The 24,781-nt window shown below is 46.1% G+C and overlaps 1 protein-coding gene across 6 annotated transcripts in view; it reads right to left on the reverse strand.

Moving 5' to 3' along the window:
* Positions 1-586: 586 nt before the first annotated feature.
* The window catches only part of PMEPA1 (prostate transmembrane protein, androgen induced 1), a 50,344-nt gene continuing 26,149 nt past the window's right edge, over positions 587-24,781 (reverse strand). For 4 of the 6 annotated variants that reach the window (XM_051633232.1, XM_051633231.1, XM_051633236.1 and 1 more), the window contains 3 exons: positions 11,816-11,970; positions 5,507-5,560; positions 587-5,408 (listed from right to left, as the gene is read on the reverse strand). In XM_051633232.1, the coding sequence (XP_051489192.1) occupies positions 4,860-5,408; positions 5,507-5,560; positions 11,816-11,970 (758 nt within the window). In that variant the 3' untranslated portion in view covers positions 587-4,859. The remainder of the gene's footprint in view (positions 5,409-5,506; positions 5,561-11,815; positions 11,971-24,781) is intronic. The other 2 variants (XM_051633234.1, XM_051633235.1) reach the window with 2 other exon arrangements.

Raw genomic sequence — 24,781 nt, forward strand, 5'->3', positions numbered from 1 at the left:
TTTATTGTATAAGTATTGCAGCTTTTAGAATGACATATAATTGCCACTATCGGTTACTGTTACACAAGAAGCGTTTACAACAGATTTCTGTAACTTGGCATCAGAGTACATATTCATACTAAAACAGCAAAATATAGATAAGTACTGCATTGCATGTGCTGTCAATAGTTTACATAAGTTTTAACTTGAACAGAACTCAGGATACAGGACTGCCTATAACAAACTCCAAAGCCAAAGCAATGCAACTGGAAGTTTAAGAAAATATTCATACAATGAAACGTGTCTATAAGGCAGGCAAATTAGGACTTTAATGTTGTCCTTCAGGAGCTTCTATAGTACAGCAAAAATTTGAAGCGCAGTTTCTGGAAAACTTTTTTGATTTTGTAGCTTTGTGTTGTACATAAAAAATCTCTGAGCAATACAGAGACAGAGGAGATTAAAAATTCATTCTGTTCTTGTCTAGCACTGTTAATGCTACACATCTGGATTCAGACTTTTTTTTCCCCCCATCCTCAGAAAAACTGTTGGGCTTTTATTTCTTTATTTTTTAATATAGCAGTTAGTGCAATTTTATAGTTCAACAAAAGGGTGATTCTCCAGAAAGCAACTGGATTTCCTTATACCCCCACTTAAGATAGAATGAATTCTGTAACACTTATGGAAACAACGCACTAGATTAGTAAAGCTGAAGCTTCAAATGGGTGAAATCGAGGGTTGTGAAGGGAACACAAGTTTTACCAGTGTCAGCCTCAAATGAAACCCCTCCTTCCTCACCACCCTGACAAAGCCACGTTCCCATGCCAAGGCCATTAAGACTTGGGGGCACTTCAAGGATGCTGTTTGCTGTGCTGTAAGCTAAGAAACTCTGTAAGATTTACAACCCCTTTTAAAGCTAACGTGACTCTTAAAACTTTGAGCAAAAAGGCAGGCTAGGACAAGAGGTTGCTGAGCATTAGAAATGCCTTGTTTTTTCTGTATTTTTTTACAAATCAATCATTCTTACGGGGCCTGAATCTCTCTGCTGGCAGCTGCAAGACACTAGAGGCTCCTACAGAGCAGGACCACAGCCCAGCTTCTAGTACAGTTCTCTTCTGAGCTGCACAAAGGAAACCAGGAGAGACATCTGCAAGGGTGTGCAAAGCAACCTCTCTCCTTGGTGGCAATATGGGACATGGGAATTGGGAAGAAATGGACCCCGAGGCAAAAAGTAACATTAAATAGTAATAATAATAATAATAACAATAACAACAACAACAATAATAAAAAAGAACAGACCATTATTTCTAAACACCCATTCAGAACTTGGAGTTGATCTGGGCCCCAGATCTGGCATCTGCACTTGAAATACACAGTTCTCAGGACCCCAAAACAGAGGAACGGACAGAAGAAAGACAAAAAGTGACAACTTGGCTCCATCAAGGTGGACTCAAGTTGCACCTGCTGCCTGGGACCCAGGGCTCCTCCCCACTGGGACTGCAGCTGCTCCCCAGGGACCCAACACCAGCAGTGGGAGAGACTGGAGCTTGGATTTTGCCTGTGCATGGCATGGACTGAAAGACATGTTTACAACAGAGGTGTTGATGAGCCACACTGTTTCACACTCATTAAATTCCTCAAACTAGAGAAAAGAGGTAAGTGAAACTGGGCTCAGGAAACTCAGCAAACTGATCTCTCAACTGCAGATGCTCGGGGTGATGCTTGAGAAATAAAAGCTCACCGTGGGAGTGGGCTGGGGAGAGAGAAACAAAACAGGGGGAAGAAACCTAGAGAAACACTTGAAATTTTGAGGACTTCAAAGCATGAAAGTTTGGTTTAATTGCACTGCATTTTTAGACCCTCTCTGCATCTTTCCAGACCCTATCCACCTTCCTGACCTCTCCACGGGCTTTGGTGGCCAGGTGACACCACACAACAAGACAATCCCATTACTTAACAACCTCCAGTCTCCACAACACCTCCTTACACCCTGCTCAGCTTTAGACGTATCATGCATATTCCACCCAAAACCTGCTGAGGTAACCAGTTTTGTTGTTGTTGTTTGTTTTTTTTTTTGTAGCAAACAAACTAGTTCAGATCACAGAACACTCAATCCCCCCCCCAATTTTTATTTTTTTTTTAAAGAACAAACAAGCACAAACAACCCCAAAAAAACAACAACAAACCAACCACAAAACAACCCCAACACTATGCACACATTTTGGCTCAAGAGGGCAGTAGATAGTATATTTCTGTTTCTCTTTTTGGTTGGTATCTCGTCTACAATGTCCACCACAGTTTCCTACCTCCCTGGGTAGGGTAATGTGCATAAACGTGTTCAAGTTGCCCTACGAACAGTCAGAGCAGGACAGTGGCCCAGGGAGTAGCTGGAGTGACCAGGCACAGGGAGCTGCTCCGGGAAGTGCTGCAGGGACAGGAGGGATTGGAAAACAATGCAAGGTCCAAAGGAGCAAGAGACCAGATGCTGGTAACTTTGTAATGCTAACGATGATTTTGTTTCCCCTCCTCTTTAAAAAGTGAGGGTTACTGTTTCTTTAATAAGGCACTAAATAGACATGTTACATAAAGGAAAGATACATTTTAAAAACTCGTAGAAATTAATCACTTTTGTACCTTTCATGACAAACTAGATTTATTCCTTTGTGTGACTTTTTTTTTTTTGTAGCTTTTTTTTTTTAGGTCATCAAAATTTAGGTTACACAACTGTAAAGCTATGAAGATTTCAAGAGCTGTGGAAAAGCAGTTTGGATATTGAGAAGGTACAGGACTATTTTTAGGCAAAAAAATAATAATTAAAAAAGCAGAAAATAATGATCAAACTTCAAGTTCAGCTACTCATCACCTTCTTTAAAATATATATAAATATTGTTCAAATGGTCAGAACTTCAAAACCGTTCTCATGGTTGTTTGTTGGTTTGTTTTTTTTTCAAGTAATAGAAAAGTTGCTTAAAAACAATAATTATTGCCGTTATATCTTTCATTTATGTCACTCTACTAGATAGCATCCTGCAGAAAATGAAATCACACCTCCTTGTAAAATCTTCACTCTCTGTGGTTCCCCAAACGACCCTTCCTTACGCTCAGAGATGCTCTCCCAGCCGGGGAGATGGGGCCAGGAACAGGTTTGTTCCCTTTTGCTTTCTCTGGCGCACGCTCTCGGGTTTCTCTCTCGCTCAACCCACCACATACAAATTCACCGTGAGGGTAAAACACCTACACAATATAAAAATGTAAACAATAGCATAGTAAGACAAAATTAAAGACGCACAACGCCCAGCGGGCAGGAGGGCAGGTGGGACTGTGCTGCTGTGGATGAGGACATCTTCAAAAGAGGTAAAGGGGCTTTGCTTCTAAAGCATTAAGCATATTTCTTTAGCCTTTAATCATTAATACATCACAGGAGCAGATTCATTTCCACTGACTGCATCCAACGCCTCTTCAGCTAGGATAATAAAGTAAATAACCATGATGGTCAGAGGCAGCCTAGGGGACAGTGGAGCTGCGAGACACACGGCTCCCCTGTATCCCAAATAGAGGTTTGGGAGGTTAACACAAAATGAAAATGGCTTTCACCACCACCACACTTTTCAGCTCATACTTTCAAGGCAATACTTAAACCCCAGCTGAAAGGTAGCTGAGGGGTGTGCTCCTGGTTGACTCACATGAACTTCCACAAACATCACTCTAGCTCCAAATAGGCCCTTCAGTCAAACATTGAAAGAAATAAACCAAAAAACACTTTGTTCCTTCAGACACAGAAGTTTATTCTCATCCCCACCACCCCCCTCCAAAAAGTTAGAGGTTGTCAAAAAAAAAAAAAAAATTAAAAGAAAAGAAAAATCAAGTAATTTTTGTCTGCTTCTGTCTTTACTCACACTCAGAAGCAGGGAGTTTTTATGTTACCTTTTTACTCCAATAATCCTACGGGCTGACACACAGACACACACCAACTCCTCCTGCTTTGTAGGGAATGTTTAAAGCCGTGACAGTCGGTGGCCACGTGCAGGGACTCTGGAAATTAAGGATTTGCATAAGATGCAGTCTCGCTCACCGCTCCTCCCAGGGCTGGCATCTCCACTTTCGCGTTTGTCCACCCCCTTCCAGCTACTTTGTTCTTCACTTCGACATATATCCCTTAACAGGTTCATGGTAGACATGATAGAGGCTTTGACCAACACAAGCACTGACATATTTATATTAAAAAATAGTGCAAAATTTCAACATTTATATAAATAACTCTAAACCCCTGCTTTTGATTTTTTTGTTTTTGTTTTTTTTTGTTTTTTTTACAATGTAATACACGTTTTTTGAGTTGGCACTCAAAAAAATTGCCATTTTTCTTCTAGTTCAGAAAACAATTTTTTTTTTAATAGGCCTCTTCTAATACAAAAATACTCCTGCTCCTTACACATACACTTTCTCTTATTTTTAATATATATTTATATATTTATATTGCAGATCTTTAAACAAAATGTTTTTTGTGCAAATATTTTGTCTTTAAAGATAAGTGAAATAATCAAACAAAAAAAAAGCATTCACACACAGCTCAATTAGGAACAAACAAAAAAAATGGACTACAGTTGATTTTTTTTTTTTTCCTTTTTAAACGTCTAGACACAGCTCAATAAAGAAATGTTTTTGCAAGCTTGGTAGGCTTGTGCATTCAGACCAGACATAACAAGTAAATATTTATACAACGAGAGATGGGGAAGGGCTTTTCTTTTTCTTTGCTCGTCTTCCTCAACTCTCTCTCTCCTTTTTCTTTTAATGAGAAGTGCAGAGTGTTTCATTTACTTTCTTGCTTTTTTCTTTCTTTTTTTCCTTTTTTCTTTTTTTCCTTTTTTTTTTTTCCTCCAATTTTTTTAAAAGGGGTGCCCTTTTTGTTTCTCTTTCTCTTTGTTCCATGCAGTTGTGCTCTCAAGGCCATTGATTTGTGAATGATGGAGTCTGCTGCCCTCCAAGATGGAAGGCATCCCGTTGTTGTTCTGCTGGTGCTGGTAAAACGTCGACCCGGGGTAGTGCCCGATCACCTCGCTGTAGGTGGGGGGGGGTCCCTCCATCCTACCATTGCTCCCATAGCAGGTCGCACTGATGCCAGAGTTACTGCTGGGGGGGCACGGCCCCCCGTACACGGAGTTATCTATCAAGTCACTGTCAAAGATGGTTCTGTTGGGGGGAGCCCGGACTGACTCTCTGTTGAGCTCCATTTGCTGCTCGGGGTCGCGCAGCTGCAGCGTGCAGGGTCCCTGGTACGGGGGCGGCTCCTCGCCGTCCGACAGCGAGATGGTGGGGGGCAGGTCGATCTCGTGCTGCATGTAGGGGTAGGTGGGCTGGAATCTGTTAAAGCGGTCCCTCTGCAGGAAGGAGGGCACTGCCAGGCGGTCGCTGGGTCTTGGGGTGTAGATTTGCTGCTGAAGGGGAGAGAAGAAGAAAAGGGGAGAGAAGGGTGAGAGGCGGCAGCCTGGGACAGTGGGACGGGCAGGGGCATCCACGCCCGCATCGCCCTCACCTCTGTGATCCCATTCCCCGAGACGGTGCTTTCCGAAGGCCACAGGCTTCCCTCCTGCATTGGGAAAGAGAAGAGAGGGCAGGGTGAGTCCAAGTGCCCGCAGTGGTTGAGCAATCGGCCCGTGCCTGGTTTCCTCCTGCAGCACAGAGAGGGCTCCCGCCCCAGCTGCAGCGAGGCACAGCACCCTGCCCTGGTACATGCACAGCCTGCTCCAGGAAGGGTGCTGGCTATTACCAGAGGTGCTGGGTATCATTTGGGATATGATGATACATCCTGCATCTTAGGAATGTGGTTCAGTGCTGGACTTGGCAGTGCTGGGTTAACAGTTGGACTTGATGATCTTAAAAGTCTTTTCCAACCCAAATGATGCAATGGTACGGTTATATGCTAAGGGTAGTAGCATATTACCACCAGTGGTGAAAACACCACTTCTGATCAAGATTTCCCTCCGTTTTCACCTCCATTTATATTTAATATATCACTTGCAGGATGAATGATGAGAAGGGCACCAGCAAACAACACGCTCCCACTTGCAGACTTGCACCCCCTGGCACCCACACCCACCCAGCATGTTTCTCTCCCTGGCTAAAAAACATGCCAGAGGAGTATTTTTTAATTTGTGGTCCATGAGCAGTGGGTGATTCACAAGACATCAGAAAATGCTCCATGAAATAATGACAAGATTAAAAAAAAAGAAAAACCTCACACCCACATTCTGATGCACACAAAGAAATAATGGGAAAATAAAGATAATAAATGAATAACGAAATGTTAAGTCTAATTTTGATTTGGCAAGAAGAAATAAAAAGAAATCTGTAGCAGCAGGATGGAGTATTATTTCCCCAAAAAGATAAGTGGTCCTTGGCTTAAACAGACTGAGGGAGGCTTCCTCACCCTGCAAGCATCATCCTGAATCTGCAATCCAAACCCAGGTGCCAACAACCCCAGGCATGATAAAGCCACAAGTCAATTTCTCCCAAACCATGAGATTAGTTTACAATTTATGATCAAAACAAACAAACAAAAGCTCTTCCCATTTGCTGGTGATACACGGAGCATACACAGTTCACCTTAGACACCTTTGCCTTAAGAACTAAAATATTTTAAAATTGCTAATATGTCAACACCCCTTAGGCAGGTAGGGCTGGAGGAACATAAGCCAGAGGGCTTATAAGTATAACCTGCAAGAGCTGGCACTTCTCCGTTCCTTGCAGGTGAATCTCCAGTTCCAGCACTAGAATGTCAGGCACAGGAAAAAGTATTTATCCACCAGTGGAAAGAAAATGTCAAGGCTGTTTCTATTTCCCCGTGAAGGTGTCCCATCCAGAGGTCTACGCTGCAGGGCTCTCTGGGTGAGCAAACCACAAGCTTTCCTACTATGAAAATCCTTATTTCTTCCATAACTGTGGTGGCAGCCTGGGCAGCCCAGTGCCAGCCTGTGCAGAGCTGTACTGGTCCCACAGCACTGCAGACACCATCACTGATGCAGTCGGAAGGAATGACACCTGTCTGATGCTTCCTGGACCTCACTCAGCTGTGAAGCACATCTGGCCCAATGCCAAGCTGCAGAATGCAAGGCAAAAGGTTGCTGTGTACCCAGCAGGCAGCTGAGCAGCATCTCTGCTCCCCCCAGAAGCAGCCAGGACTGCAGAGAGACCAGGGGTGCCCCTGTGGGCAGAGCCAGCCCCAAGCCCCACGCCCCACAGCAGGAGCCTCAGCACCCAGGCACCCCACAACACCCAATTGCCTGAAATGGAGCCCCAGCACCGTGTGAAAAATCTCCAAAGATGACACCAACCATACCCCCAACCCTCCTGCCTTTTTCTTGTTTATTTTCCCCAACTTTGGAATATATTTTCTCTTGTGGCACCACACAGGGTACCAGATATGGAGAGAATTCCATCAGGTTCCTGTTTTTGAAGCTCTGCACATAAACCTCGAGGCAGTCCTATTGCCAGCACAGGGAAAACAGCGATTTATATGGAAATGAGACTGCCCAGATTCTTACCACTTAGCAGTAGTTTTTAGGGAGCACCTCCTTGGAGCAGAGGTGAAGTGCCTTAGCTACAGTTAAGGAATGTGCTGGCTGAGCTGTGTGCCACACAGCCCTTCCTGACAAATGCAACGCCCTGTTTTATACAGACCTCGAGATTTCCATACAACTGTTTACAGAGGCATCAACTGTTTAGTCTGGTCCATTTTACATCCATTTCTTGCCTGCAGAAATAGTCTCCAGTCAAATTCCCCTAGCAGCCAAAAGACCCAAGAGGAACTGCATCTGCCACAGATCAAATCCTTGCCTCTAGCCCCCTGTTCAGCCACAGCACTGGCACCAAAGGGCAGGGGGAGGGCTTCCAGTGCTGCTGCACATGCTGCCAGCCCTTCACTCCGAAGGATGCCAAAGCAGCAGGCGGGAGCGGGAAGCACTCTGAAAAATTGTGTTTACTTTGCCATGTCCCCGTGGCAGACTTCCTGAGCAGTGAGTACCCCACTGCCTTCTGCTAGATGTTTTATATTTAACTTGGCAGTGGGCAGTGCCATGGCAATGTCCCATCTGCTTCCCCCTTTCCCAGGAGTGATGTCAGCTGGCTCCCACGAGGGCAGCCGCAGTCCGAGGCCTCCCGGCATGTGGAGCATCAGGGTGTTTGGCTGGGGCTTCCCGCTGTGGCGGGTGATGGGGAGAGCACAAATGCACCCCTGTGTGAGCTGCTGCACCGCAAAATCCCCATTACATACCCACTCACCCAAGGCCTGCACCCAATATCCCAGCCAGGCATCCAGAAGCAAAGCTCTGGCTCACAGATTAACTCATCTGTTTGTACAGGTGCTCCAGGCGACACATGGATGCACGAGCACCAAACCAGTAGAAACACCATTAAAATGGGATCCTTAGAGAGAAGACCCATTTTCTGTAGGAGCAGGATCTCTGCAGCTGTTATTAACCACTTCTCCTGGGACTCCAGGGCTCAGCCCGTGGCTGACAGACAAGGAGCACGCCCACCACTTGCTGACACCGACCCTCCATCATCACCACTGCAGAGTCCACCTGGGTAACGGCTCCTCTCTCCTAAAAACTCAACAGTGGGATTAAAATTGCCAGAAAGCAGCAGTCAGAGGAGGGCAAAGCCTCAGAGACAGAGAACACACATATTTTTAGCCTCCATGTTTTGGCCACAGGACAGCTACACAACCCCACCAAGCCAAGCAAAACTGTGCTGCCCTGTGAGGGGCCATCACTGCTGCAAATCCTTGTCCTCAGGATCTCCTGGCTTACTTCTGATTTTCAGAATATTCAGGACTTTATCTCAACAATGGCTGAGTCTAAAAAGCTCTGGTTTTCCGAAACAAAAGCTGATGAGCAATGCAGCTTTAAAAGCCTGTGCAAGTATTCCAGGACTCACAGCAGAACCTAAAATTACTTTTTAATTTCTTTTTAGAGCTCAATCATTGACTGTTATAGAACTGCTTGTTTTAGTAATGTCAAAGAATTTTCTCTGCAGAGCTGCGTGGTGCAGATTAAGACTGAGCCATAAGGAGCCATTTTCCATTTTGGGGGACAAAGGTATGCTTGGAAATTGCATTTAAACCACTTTTTCTTGGTGGAGTGGGACATAATCGTTCCAAAGGTGCAGGGTCAGTGCCATACAGAAGAGTTTTTAGTAGCATTTCTAAAATATTCTTAGTTCTGGAAAAATAAAGGTACTTGTTATAAGGAAACAAAGTACTTGGTGATACTCTGAGAAAACACAGTTCTTAAGTACTGTGGATGGTATGAACTGTATATGTGTATATATATATATGAAATTTTTATATATATATATATATATGAACTTATACCTAAGTACAGCAAGAACAATGATGGAGAAATACACAATGTAATACAAGAAATCCTTACTAGCAAGGACTGCATAAAAAAAAAACCCAAAAAAGAAACAATAAACCTTTAGGGAAATTAATTTCTCCTTCAGTTGTAATTTTTGAGCTACAACAACAAAAAAGGACAGCTCTGGCAGATCTAGCAGCATCCTGTCATGGGATAAACTGCTTTAATATTTCAGAAGCAACACTGCCTGTCTGTGATCACAACAGCAGAATGAAGCTTGCGGTTTAAAAAGCCCAACAACAGTTCAGCGCAAGTTTAATGGATTACATAAACTGGTACCCAGTTCAGCATGGCCTGTCTGCCATCCTTGAATGCTTGTTCAGACTGGAGCTGTTTCCTACAAAAGACATGCTGTGCTGAATCCAGAAGGAGCCACCTTTGAGATCTTTATTACAATTGGTCCCACCATAAGGAGCTTCCTGCTTAGCACACGAGAGGCTTCTCTGTCCTGTCAGGAGGACACTGGAGCCACAGGGGAGGAGCTTGGCTGCTGCTCCATCATGCTGTGCCCTCAGCAGAGAAAGACGTTGGGAGAAGAGCTATAAAGAGGGGACAAGCCCCCAGATTTGCATTTCTGTCCTCTGCTCTGAGAAAGGTTTTAAAGACCCTGCATCCTCACTGAGGTCTAGTAGATGTGCTCTGATGAAAAGCCATTTTGTCACTGATGCGCCTCTGAAGGCTGAATGAATAACAGAGCTGTTTTGGTGTGGGGACTGGGCCAAAAAAATAGCTGGAAATTTTGGCCTGGTGAAATTCTATAAAGAAAAATAATTAAAAAAAGAAAAAAGCATTATTTTTTAAGCTGTCAACAATCTTTTATTTAACCTGAAATTTTTGTTCAATCTCCATCTGATTTTCTCATGCCATGTTAACCTTCTTTCCTCCTTTTAAAGAAAATAAAAATCAGGCTTCTTAAAAACAAATAAATAAATTAGTATAGTAAAATAAAAAAGGTCTGATCAGATATTTCCTTCAAAAATGTAAAATGAAGCATTTTGGTGTTGTTCAAGTACAGCATTCCGAACAGGATAAAGCAGTGAAAAATCTCAAAATGGCAAACTTATCATTCTTCTATTTTTAAAAACTCACATAGTCGGGTGCTCACATTTTGCTCCTGTTGGAAGCGGGTGCACAGGGCCATCAGGGACATCAGATTCCTGTAACTGTGGGAGGAGCTGGGACACGTGGGGATTTGGGCTCTGATCCCTGGAGCAAGCAGTGCTGGAGCACCAGCTGGCTGTGCAGGATCAGGCCCTCCACAGCTTTGATTGTGTTGCATGGCATCGATGAACCCACACGAGCAGAGCTCCATGCCATCACCCCTGGAGATGCTCTCCACAGCTCACAGAATGAAGAGTGGTTTAATTGAGCATGGGGCTTCCACAGCTCTCCTTCCCAAGGGCTGCCCTCCTCATCTTGGCACAGAGCCTGGCAAGGGACCTTTGTCTGCTAAGGGCAATGTGTGACAACATGCAAGCAGCTACAGAGCAGAGGGACGCCCTGGGCATCTGGTGGCTGGACAGCCTCCAGCAGCACTGTGCTGGAGTCTTATTTAATAAAAGATGTTAGATATTTCCCTCTCCTGAAAATTTTTAAAAAAGAAAAAAGAAAGCAACTGCAGTATTTGATCTTTTTCGTGCAGCCCCACACAGACCACAAGGCAGCACCGGTGTGCTCAGCCTGCCCTGGAAGCCTGCAAAGGAGAGGGTGTGAAGCAGTGACCTTGAGGAAGCCCTGTCGTTTAGGGAGCTTTAAGAACTTTCAGGGTGAACATTAAAAAAAAAATAGTAAAGTGTATCAGTACAAGATATCCCCACACTGAAGACAGAGATGTAGGCAGCAGTAAATAGTACATGCTCACCCTCTGAGAAAATATGTTTTTATATGTTCTTGTAAGTCTCTGCGAGCTGCTGCATTTGAGGAAACCCTCCAGCTCTGCCTTGAGGCTGGAGAGGCTCCTCACCAAGTCCCCACCAGAGGTAAAACTAAAAGCTGGCTCCAACTGGAGCCATCAAAGGACTCAGCAGTTTGGTGCTGTTAAAAGTAAGGCATAGACACCTCAATCAGTGGAGGGTACCCAGTGGTTTCAGGAACAGGACACACCTAGAACAGCCTGGTGCAGTTACTTTACTGATGTAAAGTTGAAATTGCAAAGCTCAGGGCAAGATGGAGGCCATGGCTGGCTGTATATCACAGCTTAGAGCACCCTGAAGAGCCAGAAACATCCCTAAAAGATGTCCCCATAACTGACCGACAAAAAATGATGCCAAGACCCAATCTGGATGGCGTCACCTGATGCAGTGCTGAATGGTACATGGGCCAACATGACGCAAATGAATGCCTTTGGCTCTAACATTTCCCAACTATCCCATAATTTGGCAAATGGCACAGGACGACGTGGGTTGGAAGAGCAAGGTGTGACTTACCGATGAGAGGTTCTCATCTCTCCGCCTCCCCTGGCTGTGCCGGCTGATGAAGGATCGTGCAGAGAGTTTGTAGTGGTTCAGCAGACACGTGATCACCACCACCATCACCATCATCACCACCACGATTATGATTATCTGTACAAACTCCAACTCCGCTGCAAGAGAGAGACTGACTTTAAGCCACCAGAAAAAGCAAAAGTTGAGCGCAAAAGAACTAAAGTGGCCAAGATGCCAACGACACCCGTGTCCTTCCCCCATGAAGCCCTCACACATGCATATGAGGGCTCTGCATGCTTTGAGCCCAGCTACTTACTCAATAAAAAACTCATTTCTCAGTGTCACAGAAGAGTCTCTAAGAGGGATCTTAAAAGACGATCTACAAAGCAAACTGTTTCCAAGCTACAATGTAGACAGAACTGCACAAAGCCCTCCCAGGTACACTGTGCCAGATGCCCCCACTGCTAGGTACAAAACCGAGGGCACCTCAGTGCTAAAGGCACCTTGGTCGAGCTGTGGAGCCACAAACCAGTGTAGCTGCTCCTAAGAAAGCACTTTAGCTCAATGCAAGCTAGCTAGATTTCTGCAATTCCCTTCCCATCGCCACCACTCCTTCCTCCAGAGAGGACCAGACTGAAGCCCTCCTCAGCACACCCGTGCACCAGGCACACATCCCCTCTGTCACAGGGTCAGACATGGCACAAAAAGCCTCTGACATGGCAGAGCACACTCCAGTGCTGGCAGGTCCCTCTTGCCATCCTCTCCACCACAGGAGGTCAGGGAGACCTCCTGCTTTTTGGTGAGACGCCAGATGGGCACGATGTGGCTGCCCACAGGGTCTGCATCCCAGAGCTCCAGACATCCTTCGGCTCGGGGCTCAGCCAGCTGACAGTGGCAGCTTGAGAGGCTTGAACTGGCATAAAGGAAAACTGCCAAAAATCCTCCAAACAAACAAGAGCAAGCAAACAGACTATCTGGTTAACTCCAGAGACACTTGGCAGAAGGCAGTAAGAAGCCACTCCTAAAATTTCCTAAGGAAATAATTCCTCACACCTCTCTGAGGCTAAGAAAAATTGAGTACCAGAGGCAAACGTAGCCCTGGGGTCATTATTTCCATGCATTTGGCACCCAGAGAGCAGATGCCACCCCCGAACCACTCAGTTGCTCTCCCTGAGCCCCTGATGCCTGCAGTGCTGGGGGGTCGTCCAGCAGCAACTCCGGCTCTTGTTGTAAAGGAGGGGCCAGACCAGCAAAATTCAATAGTTCAAATGTCCCTTCTCAGAAGGGACAGCTATAAAATCCAGTTTAGGAAAGCTGTGCCCTAAGCAATCATGAATGTTTTTTATCTATACAGACACACACACACATATATATCCATGCATACACAGAAAGACCCATCACGCCTCAAAGGGCAGCATCACACCACTCGTACCAGCTGGGGTGGCTTCTGCTGAGTCAGGAAAATCTAATTTTTTTTTTTTTAATGGAAAGTTTTCTCCTGACAGGTGGCATTTAAGTGCCAGTAAAAGCAAATAAATGTCAAGAAAACAGTCCAGGTGGTGAGCACTGCCAGTTACCTCAGAGCTCATTCTGCTAAACAGCAGCTATTTCTGCCATCGCCCAAAACACTTCACCAGCTCTGCCCACCACCTTCCAAAGCAGAATTACACCTTGAAAGCAGAAGCCTCATCCGTTACTTAAAATCAGATGCAAGTGACTTAGAGTCCATATATTTACGACCAGACCCTAGAGCTGTCACAGGTGCCCTGTAAGGAATGGGCCAAAACAGGAGCTCATTTCTTCTAAATGCAAATCAGATTAGCCAGACGCACAAACCAGACCAAAACTTGAAGGCCTGGGAAAAGAGGATGATGCAAAACCATTAAAAAAAGAAGGTACTGTGCCTCTTCCCATGTCTTCCCCCCCATGCAGGGGAGGGTCGCTACATAGCTCAGAGGCAGGTCCTGGAGTCAGCTGCACCCAGAGGCACTGAGACCATCCCAGCTCACCTCCAGCACCCAACTGGCAGGGTGAAACCCCAGCATGGGATGCCCCACACATTCCTAGGGGTGGTCTCCAGGTCACCCACAAAGCACTGACCCAGAACCCCTCTGCCTCGCTTACACACAGGCAGCAAAGCCCACAGGCTGGAGAGCAGCTGCCCAGCTTGGGTGCAGAGCCCACTTTTTGCAGAATTCATTACAGAAAAGAAAAAAGAAGCCAAAACCCCCCCCCCAAAACAACCAAGGTTTTTAGGAAGATGAGTCAATTTAGCCTCAAAACACAGCATGTGCTTTGGCCATGCTAAGAAAACACAAGAAAAAATATAAATGAGGCCAGCAATGGAAAAATTCCTTTTAAAGAGATTATAATTCTAAAAAAACCATACAAACCAAGACCAAGGTAGCTGTAAAGGAAAGTTCCTTTCCTAGGATGAGAGGGCCCTTAAATAAACCAAATCTTGCTAAAGGTCATGGTACTTTGGTGACACAGGTGAAGTTCTGGCCATCAGGAAGAGCTGCCCTCATCCCTCCCTGGGAAGGAACACACACCAGACATGTGTCATTTACAAGTGACCTAGGCCAAGCTTCCTTCACACATGTACAGACATGTAATGAGCAGACATATTCTGAAGCAGAAGAAAGGGTAGGAATTCCATCAGGATCTGGGACAACACACCAGCATCTCATCCATTCCCATCCAGTCCTGAATGCTGTTTATTCTGGTTCTGGGACACAAAACAGTTACCAAGAGCTGCAGCAGTAAGGCACAGTATGATCACCAGAACAAAGGGGATGCTTTTTTCCAGCAGAGATGCTCCTCCTGCTCCATCTCTCCCTCCCGTGTTCTCCTGGAGACTGTCATCTAGTCAGACTTGACCGCCTCAGGGACCAGATCATGAGGCCAGGAGGTGCAGGGAGGGTTCAGCCATGCATCACACCTTGCTCTTCAAACTCTAAAGTGGGTTATTTCAATGTGGAATCTAGTCTAATATTAGGCAATCACACTGGCGTTATCAACAGAAGAGCTATTTTAATATCTCACTTTGTGGGAGGAGGGAGAACAATTAAGCTGCAAATTAACACTCTGTAAACAGGTTTGGTGAAACGTGTCTGAATGATCAGCTCCCCTCATTTGGTTTTTGGCCTTTTCCTGCCAACAGCCTTGCTCTTCTCCAATCTTCGATACCATGAGGAAGTAAACAGCTCCATCACTGCAGCAGAGGACCTCTACCTCTGCCCTTCTCCTGCAACACAGGTACATGAGATGAGCTTTAACCCCAAGAATGTTTGTGTTGCCCATTGTGGCCTTTGGAAAAAAGAAAGCAAAAAGCAACTTGAACCACAAAAAGCCCTACATACTCAATTTGTGCTTTTCAAGTTTCAAGAGACTCATACCCACTCAAGGAGCCAAAGTTTCTACCAACTCTCCCTCTGTTTTAACTTGTCTTCATGGGCTTCATTTGCAGAAGGGGGAAAAAATCCCAACAGACTGGAAAGCTGCATATACTTAGTAAGATTTTATCCAAACAGCTCAGTCAAACTAATGAAGAAAGATCATTAAAAACCCAAACTTTGAGTTAATACATTATTATTCCAGTTGCAATTCAGCTGCTATGCTAATAAAAAGCCTTTGGGGAATGAAAAACAAGCCAAACGGCAAAGCACATCATTTCTAATTCTACTGGCATTCTTAAAAACACACACAACAAAACCAAGAAAAAAAACCTACTCAACACATTTTGTATTTGGCTTCCTAATCATTGTCACTTTTCAATTAGAAGAGAACTCATTCCATTTCTCTCTGTAATTTTCCCCAAGGGAAGTGTTATAAATGCACTAGGCTTTAAAAGATGGGCATATTCAGCCTCCAAATGTAAAGTAAGGTCAGACTAATTTAATTTTGCATAATTTTTTACTCCAGAATGCATTTCAAACTAACAGGTTCAGACATCACATTTAAGTGACACAACCTGCTTTTCTGTATTTTCTGTCTAGACACTGCAGCTTTGGTCAGTCAGCACGCATGCAACTGTTTTGCAACTAAGCATTTCCCCCCCCAGGTTCTCACAATCCTGAAGCTGGATATTTGTGATCAAGTAAAATCACTTGTCACATCTCATTCTTCAAGTTCATTATTCACTTGCCCCTTTAAACCACACGTGGCCTTGAATAAGGGTTTCACAGTAGATTACAGTGTTACATTAATAAATGATAGGAGACTCCGCCACTTCCCAGAGCCTTCAGGCTCCACGACGCACAGGCTGCGGCTGCTTTCCTGCTCAGGGGGCTTTTTCTGGAGGAAGGCAGCACATGCCCTTGCTGCCCACACGGGGCTGCTGCCTGGCACTAAAATGTTAAGGCATTTGTCTGAATGGTAAGGCAAGTATCTGAAGTGGGTGAAACCAGCAGCCGGTGCCAGTGCAGAGGCACCTCACTCACATGGCTGCTGGGGCGCCTGGCCCGCTCCTCTCAACCACCAGGCTCATGGCTTGGCAGAAGCTGCTGCAGAGAGGTGCACCTCAGAGCTTCTCCAAGTGCCTATAGACAAAATGCTCAGCACCCATAGGTTAAAATTTGTAAGTATTTCTGCAAGGAGGGAGAGCTGTTTGAGTCAAGGGAGTGCTGAGCCTCTGAGCACACAGGCGGCTCCAACAGCCGCAGGGGAGGTGAGGCTATGATACACTTTAAATGCATTTCCTCACCTTTTACAGCTATACTACAGTTCATAAAATGCTCACTATAAACTTCATCAACTATAAACCTCTTCCTTCCACGAAGGGTATCACTGCTGAAGACAAATGCTCCAAAGCACTGGCAAGTATAAAGAGGGGAAAAAAAAAGTTACACCTGCATTTTGCTGCAATAATTACAGATACTCCAGCTATCATTTACAACTGGACTGAAGAGCTTTCAGACAGGGTCTCAGCCAAGATGACCTTTGCTTTCAGCTGGGTACAATACATATTTGCAGGTCAAGACAGTTATCTGTAAGCTTCAATTACAATTTCTATATATACTGGAATTGTGTATTATGTGAGAAGTGATGAGAAGAAGTAGTGAAATTACTCAGGAGATAGTGGCTGAGCTGAACAAATGCAGCTGCACTAGCCACAATTCCCAAGAAAAAAGTATTTAAAAAAAAAAATGCCAGTCATCAGAAATGCTATGGTGCACTGTGTTAAAGCCCAAGACTGTTTTGCAGAGACAAAATTAAAGCAAGCAGAGGATCCCCTGTGGAATACTTTGCTTCTCCTATGCTCACTTTCACTTCCTCTGGGTATTTTTATCATTAAGACCTCCTTAGTTCTGACTCAAAACAGATTGCTGGGACAGTTAAAGGATGATGAGTCCAATCACCAGCTCACACAGACTATCAAAAATATGCTCTTAAGGGCGTGGAGAAGAAAACTCTGCTGCTGATTTAATTTTCTGGTGGACATCAGCCCAGTGTGAGGCAACCCAGCACCCTGCTTCACACCAGACAGGATGAGATACCTCCCCAGCAAGCCTCACTGTTGAAAGTTAATGAGCCATCAGTTAATTTTTTAGGATGCATGGGACATGCACCTCAGCTGCTCGATGCTCCTGTGATGGTCCCTCAGCATCAGAGCCCCATTATCATTCATTTTACTGGCATTACTTGGGAAAATACATCTAAAACTGTGTGTTGAGGTTGCTCCATGTGTCTGCCAGAGAGGAGCACTGGTAGCAGCAGCAGGCAAAGCCTCCACCAGCCTTTGGGAGTGCTGGGCGCAGCCCCACTGCCATGGGGAAAATTCCACCATTGCAATAGCACAGGCCACAGAAAAGGCAAAAAAAAGTTAAAAATGAAAGCTTAATGCTAGTGGCTCCCCCAAATCAAGAAACTGATGTGAATTTGAGTAGCAGAAAAATCTAAAAGGAAGTGAGTAAGAGTCAGAGAGGCTAAAAAGGGGCTGAGATCAACGCAAGTTTTGCTATTTCAGAAGTTTCAGAGAACTGTGGAAACAACATTTCCTCCTGAATCACAACTGTGCCATCCCTGCCCACATGGGTTCCTGCTCCCAGCAGCAGCTCCTTCAGGAGTGTTGGCCTCACATTTTAGTCCACCACCCTACAAGGACCATCCTGCTGAAGACCCTCCCAAACACCCACAATATGAGACAACAGAGTCGTTGTCTAGACTGGGGCGTTACTCTACAACCCAGCTGTATGAAAATTTCCAGACTGGCCATTTTCCACTGTACCTAGGGATTATTTTTGATTACAGAATCACAGAATCTTAGGGGTTGGAAGGGACCTGGAAAGATCATCTAGTCCAACCCTCCTGCCAGAGCAGGATCACCCAGAGCACATCACACAGGAACACATCCAGGCGGGTTTTGAATGTCTCCAGCGAAGGAGACTCCACAACCTCTTTGGGCAGCCTGTTCTAGTACTCTGTCAAATTAAATGTCACTTATGTTTCCAGAGAAACATCCTTTAAGTGCCTAATGCAAGAGGCAAGGAACTGACGCATACTGTGCGTTCACCTCTGGTCTTCACTTTCTCCAACACACAACAACTTTCACACCAAGACAGAACGGGATAGGTTTGTACAGAGATACCTCCTGCTGCATACCCAGCCTCAATAAAGCAGGCAGAAACCAATGGAGACTTTTCTAACTATCCTGTTGAAGTACAAAGAGATGTGTCATCAGGTCTTGTACAAACCCAGGCAGCATCTCTCTCTAGCCTCAAGAATATTTAAGGTAACTTCTAATAGCAGGTAGCTTGAGCTCCCTGTCTCTGTCCTCTCCCTGCAGCACCCCTGACCACCCCAGCAGGGTTCACGGATGCTCACACAGGGTTTTAGAGCAAGACTTTGCCCACAATGTGGGCACACTGCAGCCTCCCTTTTCTGCTCAGGCAGCAGAGCCACAGGCTATGGATAAAGGCAATGCACTGAAAGAGGGGCTGGCAGTGGGGAATGATGTAACTAAGGTCCCTGGGAAGCCAAAGAGGGCAAGAAATTGTAGCAAGGCTTGGCATGGGAGGTGCACCATTGCAAGGCAGAGGAATGCTCACCCTGACCCTAGGCACCTAGATCAGTGGCCAAGTGGTGAGCCCAAGCTCCCAGCACACCCATCCACAGCAGAGGGACAAAGTCTTTCCCCAGATCACCCAGCACAGGAACAAGACTCAGCTCTGATTCATCCCTGCTGAGGAACCAACCCTATTCCCTCCTAGGACTGCAGGAGAAGCATGGCCCTGGGAGCTGGCATGTAGCCAGAGAGTTCACCAGCAACAGGAAGTAGTTACTGGACACAAACCTACTGACATGAACAGGGAACCCAAAACACAGGGCACACAAGCCTTCTACCAGCAACCTGCCCTTGGGTAAACGTGCCTCCTGTGGGGTGGCAGCAGGATACCCACCAATGCTGTGCAAAGATCTAAGTGATGCTTAGAGAAAGCAGAGCTGAGAAACCCATCTTGCTTTCTGCCCCCAAAGCCCTTGCTCCTCACTGCACACGGCCACTCCATGGAGCTCCTGTGGTTATTTATGGAGCCTGGAGCACGTGGGTGACAGCACCGTGACTCAACAGATTCCAGCTGAGAGCCCACAGTGACGCGGAAAGGGGCACATCAGTGGGGACCATCCTGCAGCAGTGGCCCATGAGGGGCACCAACCCCCAGTACAGTCCCTGGGGACAGCTGGGCCATGTCCAGTCCTGACACATATGAAATCCATAAATGAATTCCTGTCTACCACTGGCTAAAGATGGTGGCACTGTAATGTCACACCACATGTCCCAGCTTCTTTCATAATCCTTGGAGATTTAGGCTCAGCTCAACTGACTGCAATGCTCTGTCTTCCATGCGCCTCCCCCCTGTACCCCAGAAAGAAAGGTCTCTACACAAGAAGTGTTTCCAGACTTGGCAAAATTAACGAGATGAATTAATGAAAAGTGTTCACAAATCTTCAGTGAGCACTTTCATCCCTGATTTTCCATTAACACCTTTGATACCGACAGAGCTGCCCTGGCCGCATGACTCAGAACAAGACACAGCAGAGATGTGCACAGCCCTGACTGCAGTTCCCTCTCCTTCCAATTTTCTCATCTTTTCATCCACCCCCACCCTTGGGCATCTTGTGTTTGAACAGGTTCTTTGTAGCCCTTGATGGCAATGTTCTAGTTACATTAAAAAAAGCATGTAAAAGACACAAATAAGGTACAGCAAATTTTTGACTGAGCATGTGCAGACAAGGCTATTCAAGAGTAATCACGAAGGTGGTGGGGAGAAATGAAGTCTAAATCAGACTGGTACAGACAATAATTTAAAGCTTGGAGCTGCAGAGCTTCCATGCATCCTTCCTTTCTGTCCGTGGTTCCCCAAAATCTGCACTTACAACCTTTACGGGATGCCAAGCAGGAATGCTTAAGGATTTCAGACAAAAACAGTTTCAGGCCAGTAACCTTAAAGGCTTCTCAACAAACTTGTGCAGCTCCTCTAAGAGCAAACAGAAAACAAGCTTTGGAATAAGGATGGACCACAGTCCCTCTTTTCCAGCATCAGTGTCTGTCAGCACTCAAAATCTGGGCGGCTTCATTAGCATCCTATAGCAAGCATCATTCTTGGCTGCTGGTCCAGAGCTGCCTGTCTGCTCCCCTGCCCACCCAGGGGCTTTGACAAGCAGAAGGAGAATACAACCCAGCATTTTCTCCAACAGACCTGGACTGCCATTTTCACACAAAACGTCTTGCCAACGGGCAGAGTCACTGTCCTAAAGTAGAAGTGATGGGTCTGACTTCCAGCCATTCTCAGCACCCATATTGCCAGCCAAAGGCAAGGGCTTGGGCACCAGCAGGCTGTGGAGGAGGAGGAGTGACACCCTTATCCATTCTGTCAGCTACATGACAGCCCAACCCGCTCCCCTCCCCAGTCTTCACTGACATTTCAGAGCACCACAGCTTCAGCTGTGCCCAGAGGCACCATGGAGAGCAAGGAGACACACAAGGACAGCCCTTGCCATGAACAGCTGAGAGCCTGCTGCTGCTACCTTGCATGCCAATAATTAGGGCACAAAACAAGTCCTAATCACTTTTGGAAAATGAAAGCTGAGAACACCCTGTACCGCCTCACATCCTGACACACTGCCTTTCGCAAGCAGAGAACCAGCAAGGCTGTGAGCTGACATTACTGAACTGGTCTGCAGCTGGCCTGGACCAAGGAGGGGCCCACAGAGCTGGTCTGAAGTCCACCTCATCCCCATGCACAGCTACCTGGGCTGGGTTTAAAGCCATCCATACCCCAAGAGCTTGCATTTGTGCCTGCCAACTGCAAGCACACTTTCAGAGAGCAGGGGGTAGATGTTACACCACAATTTGGACACACTTTGGAGCAGCATGTCGCTCCCTGGAAGGACCTGAGGATTCAAGTCCGCAGAAACGAGTCCAGCTGAAGTGTAGTGGTTGTGCCAAATGCTCATCAAAGCCTCTGTAAAAGGATGTGGGTTAAGCAATGCAGCCAAACGAGCGGACCTCATTTTTTTTCTAGTCAAGGCTAAAGAACGTGAAATTGAAAAGAGCCATCTGAATCTAGTCACCCTTCTGAATTATAATTTTAGTAGGGAATAAACTCACAACTCCTCAGCGAGCAGCTGCGAGGGCTTGGACTCCAAAGTATCCCACAGGAGAGGCAACAAGACCAACATTGGGACCATGTCTGACCACTACCCCTCCCACTCCCTGTTCATCCTGATGGCATGGAAGAAAATACCTTGCCACAGCAGCAACACAGCCCATGCAAGCAGCTCTGCCCTGGCGCATCCCTCCCAGCCCCGCCTGGAAAGGGGACATACCCATTATGCTAAGCATTACATTTGAATTGCTCTAATTTAAGCAAGAACCAAAACAGCTCCAGGCAGAAGCTGGAATCCAAAGGCTGCCGGAGAGGGTGCAGCACCGAACATTGCCCCTGGTTTACAGAGGACATTTCACCCACCACAAGCTCCAGTCATGAAAGAGAGCAGTGTTCTCCCTCTCAGACTGTGGATGAGGAAGAGAAGATGAAAGAACAAAGAACTTCAGATGGCAGATTATTCACTGTCCACCACTCATCTGTTAGGTCATCTTAGAAACAATCAGAGCAAAGTTACTACTGCAATATTTGTATATTAGCATTTATCTGCTACATTTATCTTCTAAATAATACCTCCATAAAACCACATATGAAGGGCCCATCAGATTGTCAACAATTGTATTTGTTTACAAGGCAGCAAGTGAAGTACTGGAGACAGATATGGAGTATTATATAGATACCGATATTGCAAGAGCTGGCTGGCACAAATCAGCAGCACCTTGAAGCCAGAGTTGCAACAGCAACACCAAGGCAGAAAGAGAACAGGATCAGGCCCGTGACAACAGGCAGGACAGCTGGGAAGAGCCTGCTGGATCTGGTCCTGCTTCATGCATCATCAGTACAGTTAACAGCTAAACTGTATTTCCAGATTCACCATGGCTGGTTCCCATGTAGAAAGCAGAAACAACACCATGTGAGCTAGCAATGGCAGGAGTAGGAGGGCAGAGAGGAAACGGGACTCAGAAAAGACACCAGTTTGAGAAAAAACATTGCTGAAGAGCTGATGCTGAGGCCCCAGGAAGTCATGTTCATAGTGTCAGTGTCTGGGCCATAACTGTGTGTTTAATATAGTTAGTTTTCTTCACTTCTCATGCCAGGTAATCAAGCATCACATCCTCTGAGTCACTGGCAAACAACGGCTCCAACCTGCATCCTGACCTCCTTTTTAAATTTCTTTTAAAGCAAATGTACCTATTTCATGCTTATAGTCAACCAAAGTATCTGACTGGTTGGGCCTCAGAACATTTTTTTAGGCCTTAAAACACAGTAACTGTCCCAATGATGCCACTGCGCCTGTTTTTAAAGGTGACCTCCCCAAGCTAGCATGGCCATGGTGGCAGCTGCAGGGAGCAGGAGCTGGGAGCAAGGGCCAGAAAGGCAGGATGAGCACAGCAGCACTCAGCTTTCACATGGATATTGCAAACATGAGAGCTGGGGTCAGCAGCTCTTACAGCTGGGACACCACCTGGCTCTGAGCAAGGGCCTGTCAACTGGAGACTTGTTTAGAGATATTCCTGAAGATGGTAACCAGCTCCCTCAGAGCAATGAGAACTAACAAGGCTCTTTGGGACACTCAGACTCTATGAAAGCTTGCATACACCAGCCCCATCCCTTCCTTTTTCTGCCTATTTCTCTCACCTTCTCTGCTTTTCAACGTGTTTTATGCACAGTAAGCCTGATTCCAGTCTACTGAGATGACTGCAAGGAGTATATTGCTTTTGAAGTTAAACCCAAGGGTTAAGACAGCTAAACTAGATTAGAAGAATAAAGTCATTTTGATTTTGCACTTAAAAGATAGGTAAATTTGCTTGCTCATTAGAAAACACTAAGCAAGGCTCACAGCCCCCACCAAGCTGAGAACAGCAAGAGCATCTCCTGCTCCCAAGAGGTGGCACGACAGCATCAGACCTGGTCTATTTCTGGGGCAGGGGCGAGGGCAGCATTTCACCAACCCCCCCGAACACCAGCATCCAAAGGGGGACACAGGGAAAAGTTTACAGTTTGCAATCATGAATAGCATGAACCAGAAAAAAACCTACCAAAGAACGAGTGAAAAAGCACAGTACACCATATCTGCATCAAACCCTGCCAGCTGACCCTGAAAGACTGAAGAGGTTTTGTTTGCCAGGGTTATCTCTACAGCCAGTAAAAATAAACACATTAATAAATAAGTATTTTCACATACCCTGGAAAGGCTCCCGATCAATATGTGGCTTGCTACCATAGAGGTTTTCTTTCCTTCCACCCACCAGAAACTCATGACAAAGAAAAGCACATCTCATTTATGAACTTAGCTATAAATACTTTTGCTAACTGCCATTTAGGAATTTCATTTCCTGCTTGAGCAAGTCCTGTTGAAAGAGGCAATTACCAAATTTGTTTCTAGTTATAGAAATAGATGTTTGTTGCTGCCCACATCTGTTTCAACAGACAAATTGCCAGTCGTGGACGCTCTGAGGAGAGCGAGTGCTCCATCCAGGGACGGCTTTGCCACCTCTCTGGAAAGCTGACAGCAATTACAGGGATTGGGTTTCTAATTCCAACTTTGTTTGAGCCCTGTCTCCTGCTGTACAGGAGCTGCCTTGCACCAACAGGGCATCTGCAGCTTCACTGTCAGTGGCAGCTGCCTGCACAACCTCACACAGTGCATACCACCAGCAGGGCTGTAGCCTGCTCCCTCCTCCCACTGCTGTGGAGACACTGTATGCGTTTCCTTAGTCACCAGGCCCATTAAAAAAAGGCAACTTTAATTCTGCAGGTGGTTAGGATCCAGCACGCTGCACTTGTTGTATGTGCAGAAAGGAAGGCAGCAGCAAAGCACTCTCCTCACCTGCAAAGCTGGGAGATGGCACAGGCCCTCTGCTCCATGTCCTGCTCCATGTGGGACACCCCACTGCAACACAGCACAGGTAAAGAGATGGAGGTTTAGGCTGTTTTCAGCACAAACCACAGCCTCTGCCACCTGAACACTGTATATACTGGGCTTTACCAGGTTTCCCTCCCCAGCGTCCTCCCTTCCCACTTCCCTCCACCCTGGCTGTCCTCTAGAAAGTTTCCATTTCCACTCATTCCCAGGAAAATAATTCATCAGCCAATTCCCAACAGGCTCTGGTGGTGTGGGACTGGCACTGGAGCACAGGCATGCTGAGAGGGGCACGGGGACACTCAACAGCAGCACCCATGTCTCCCTGCCACCAGTAAGACCCCCATCAACTGCCACCAGCACCCGGCTCAGGGATGTGGCAGAAGCATGGAAAAGCCAGGGAAGCTGGCCACACTGTGGCCAGGGAACTTCAGCTCCTCCAGCATTTTTCCTGCATGAATCAGCACGGCTCCCCCACGCTGCCTCACTCACCAACCC

Source organism: Apus apus, chromosome 15 (genome assembly GCF_020740795.1).
Source record: "Apus apus isolate bApuApu2 chromosome 15, bApuApu2.pri.cur, whole genome shotgun sequence".
Lineage (NCBI taxonomy): Eukaryota > Metazoa > Chordata > Aves > Apodiformes > Apodidae > Apus > Apus apus.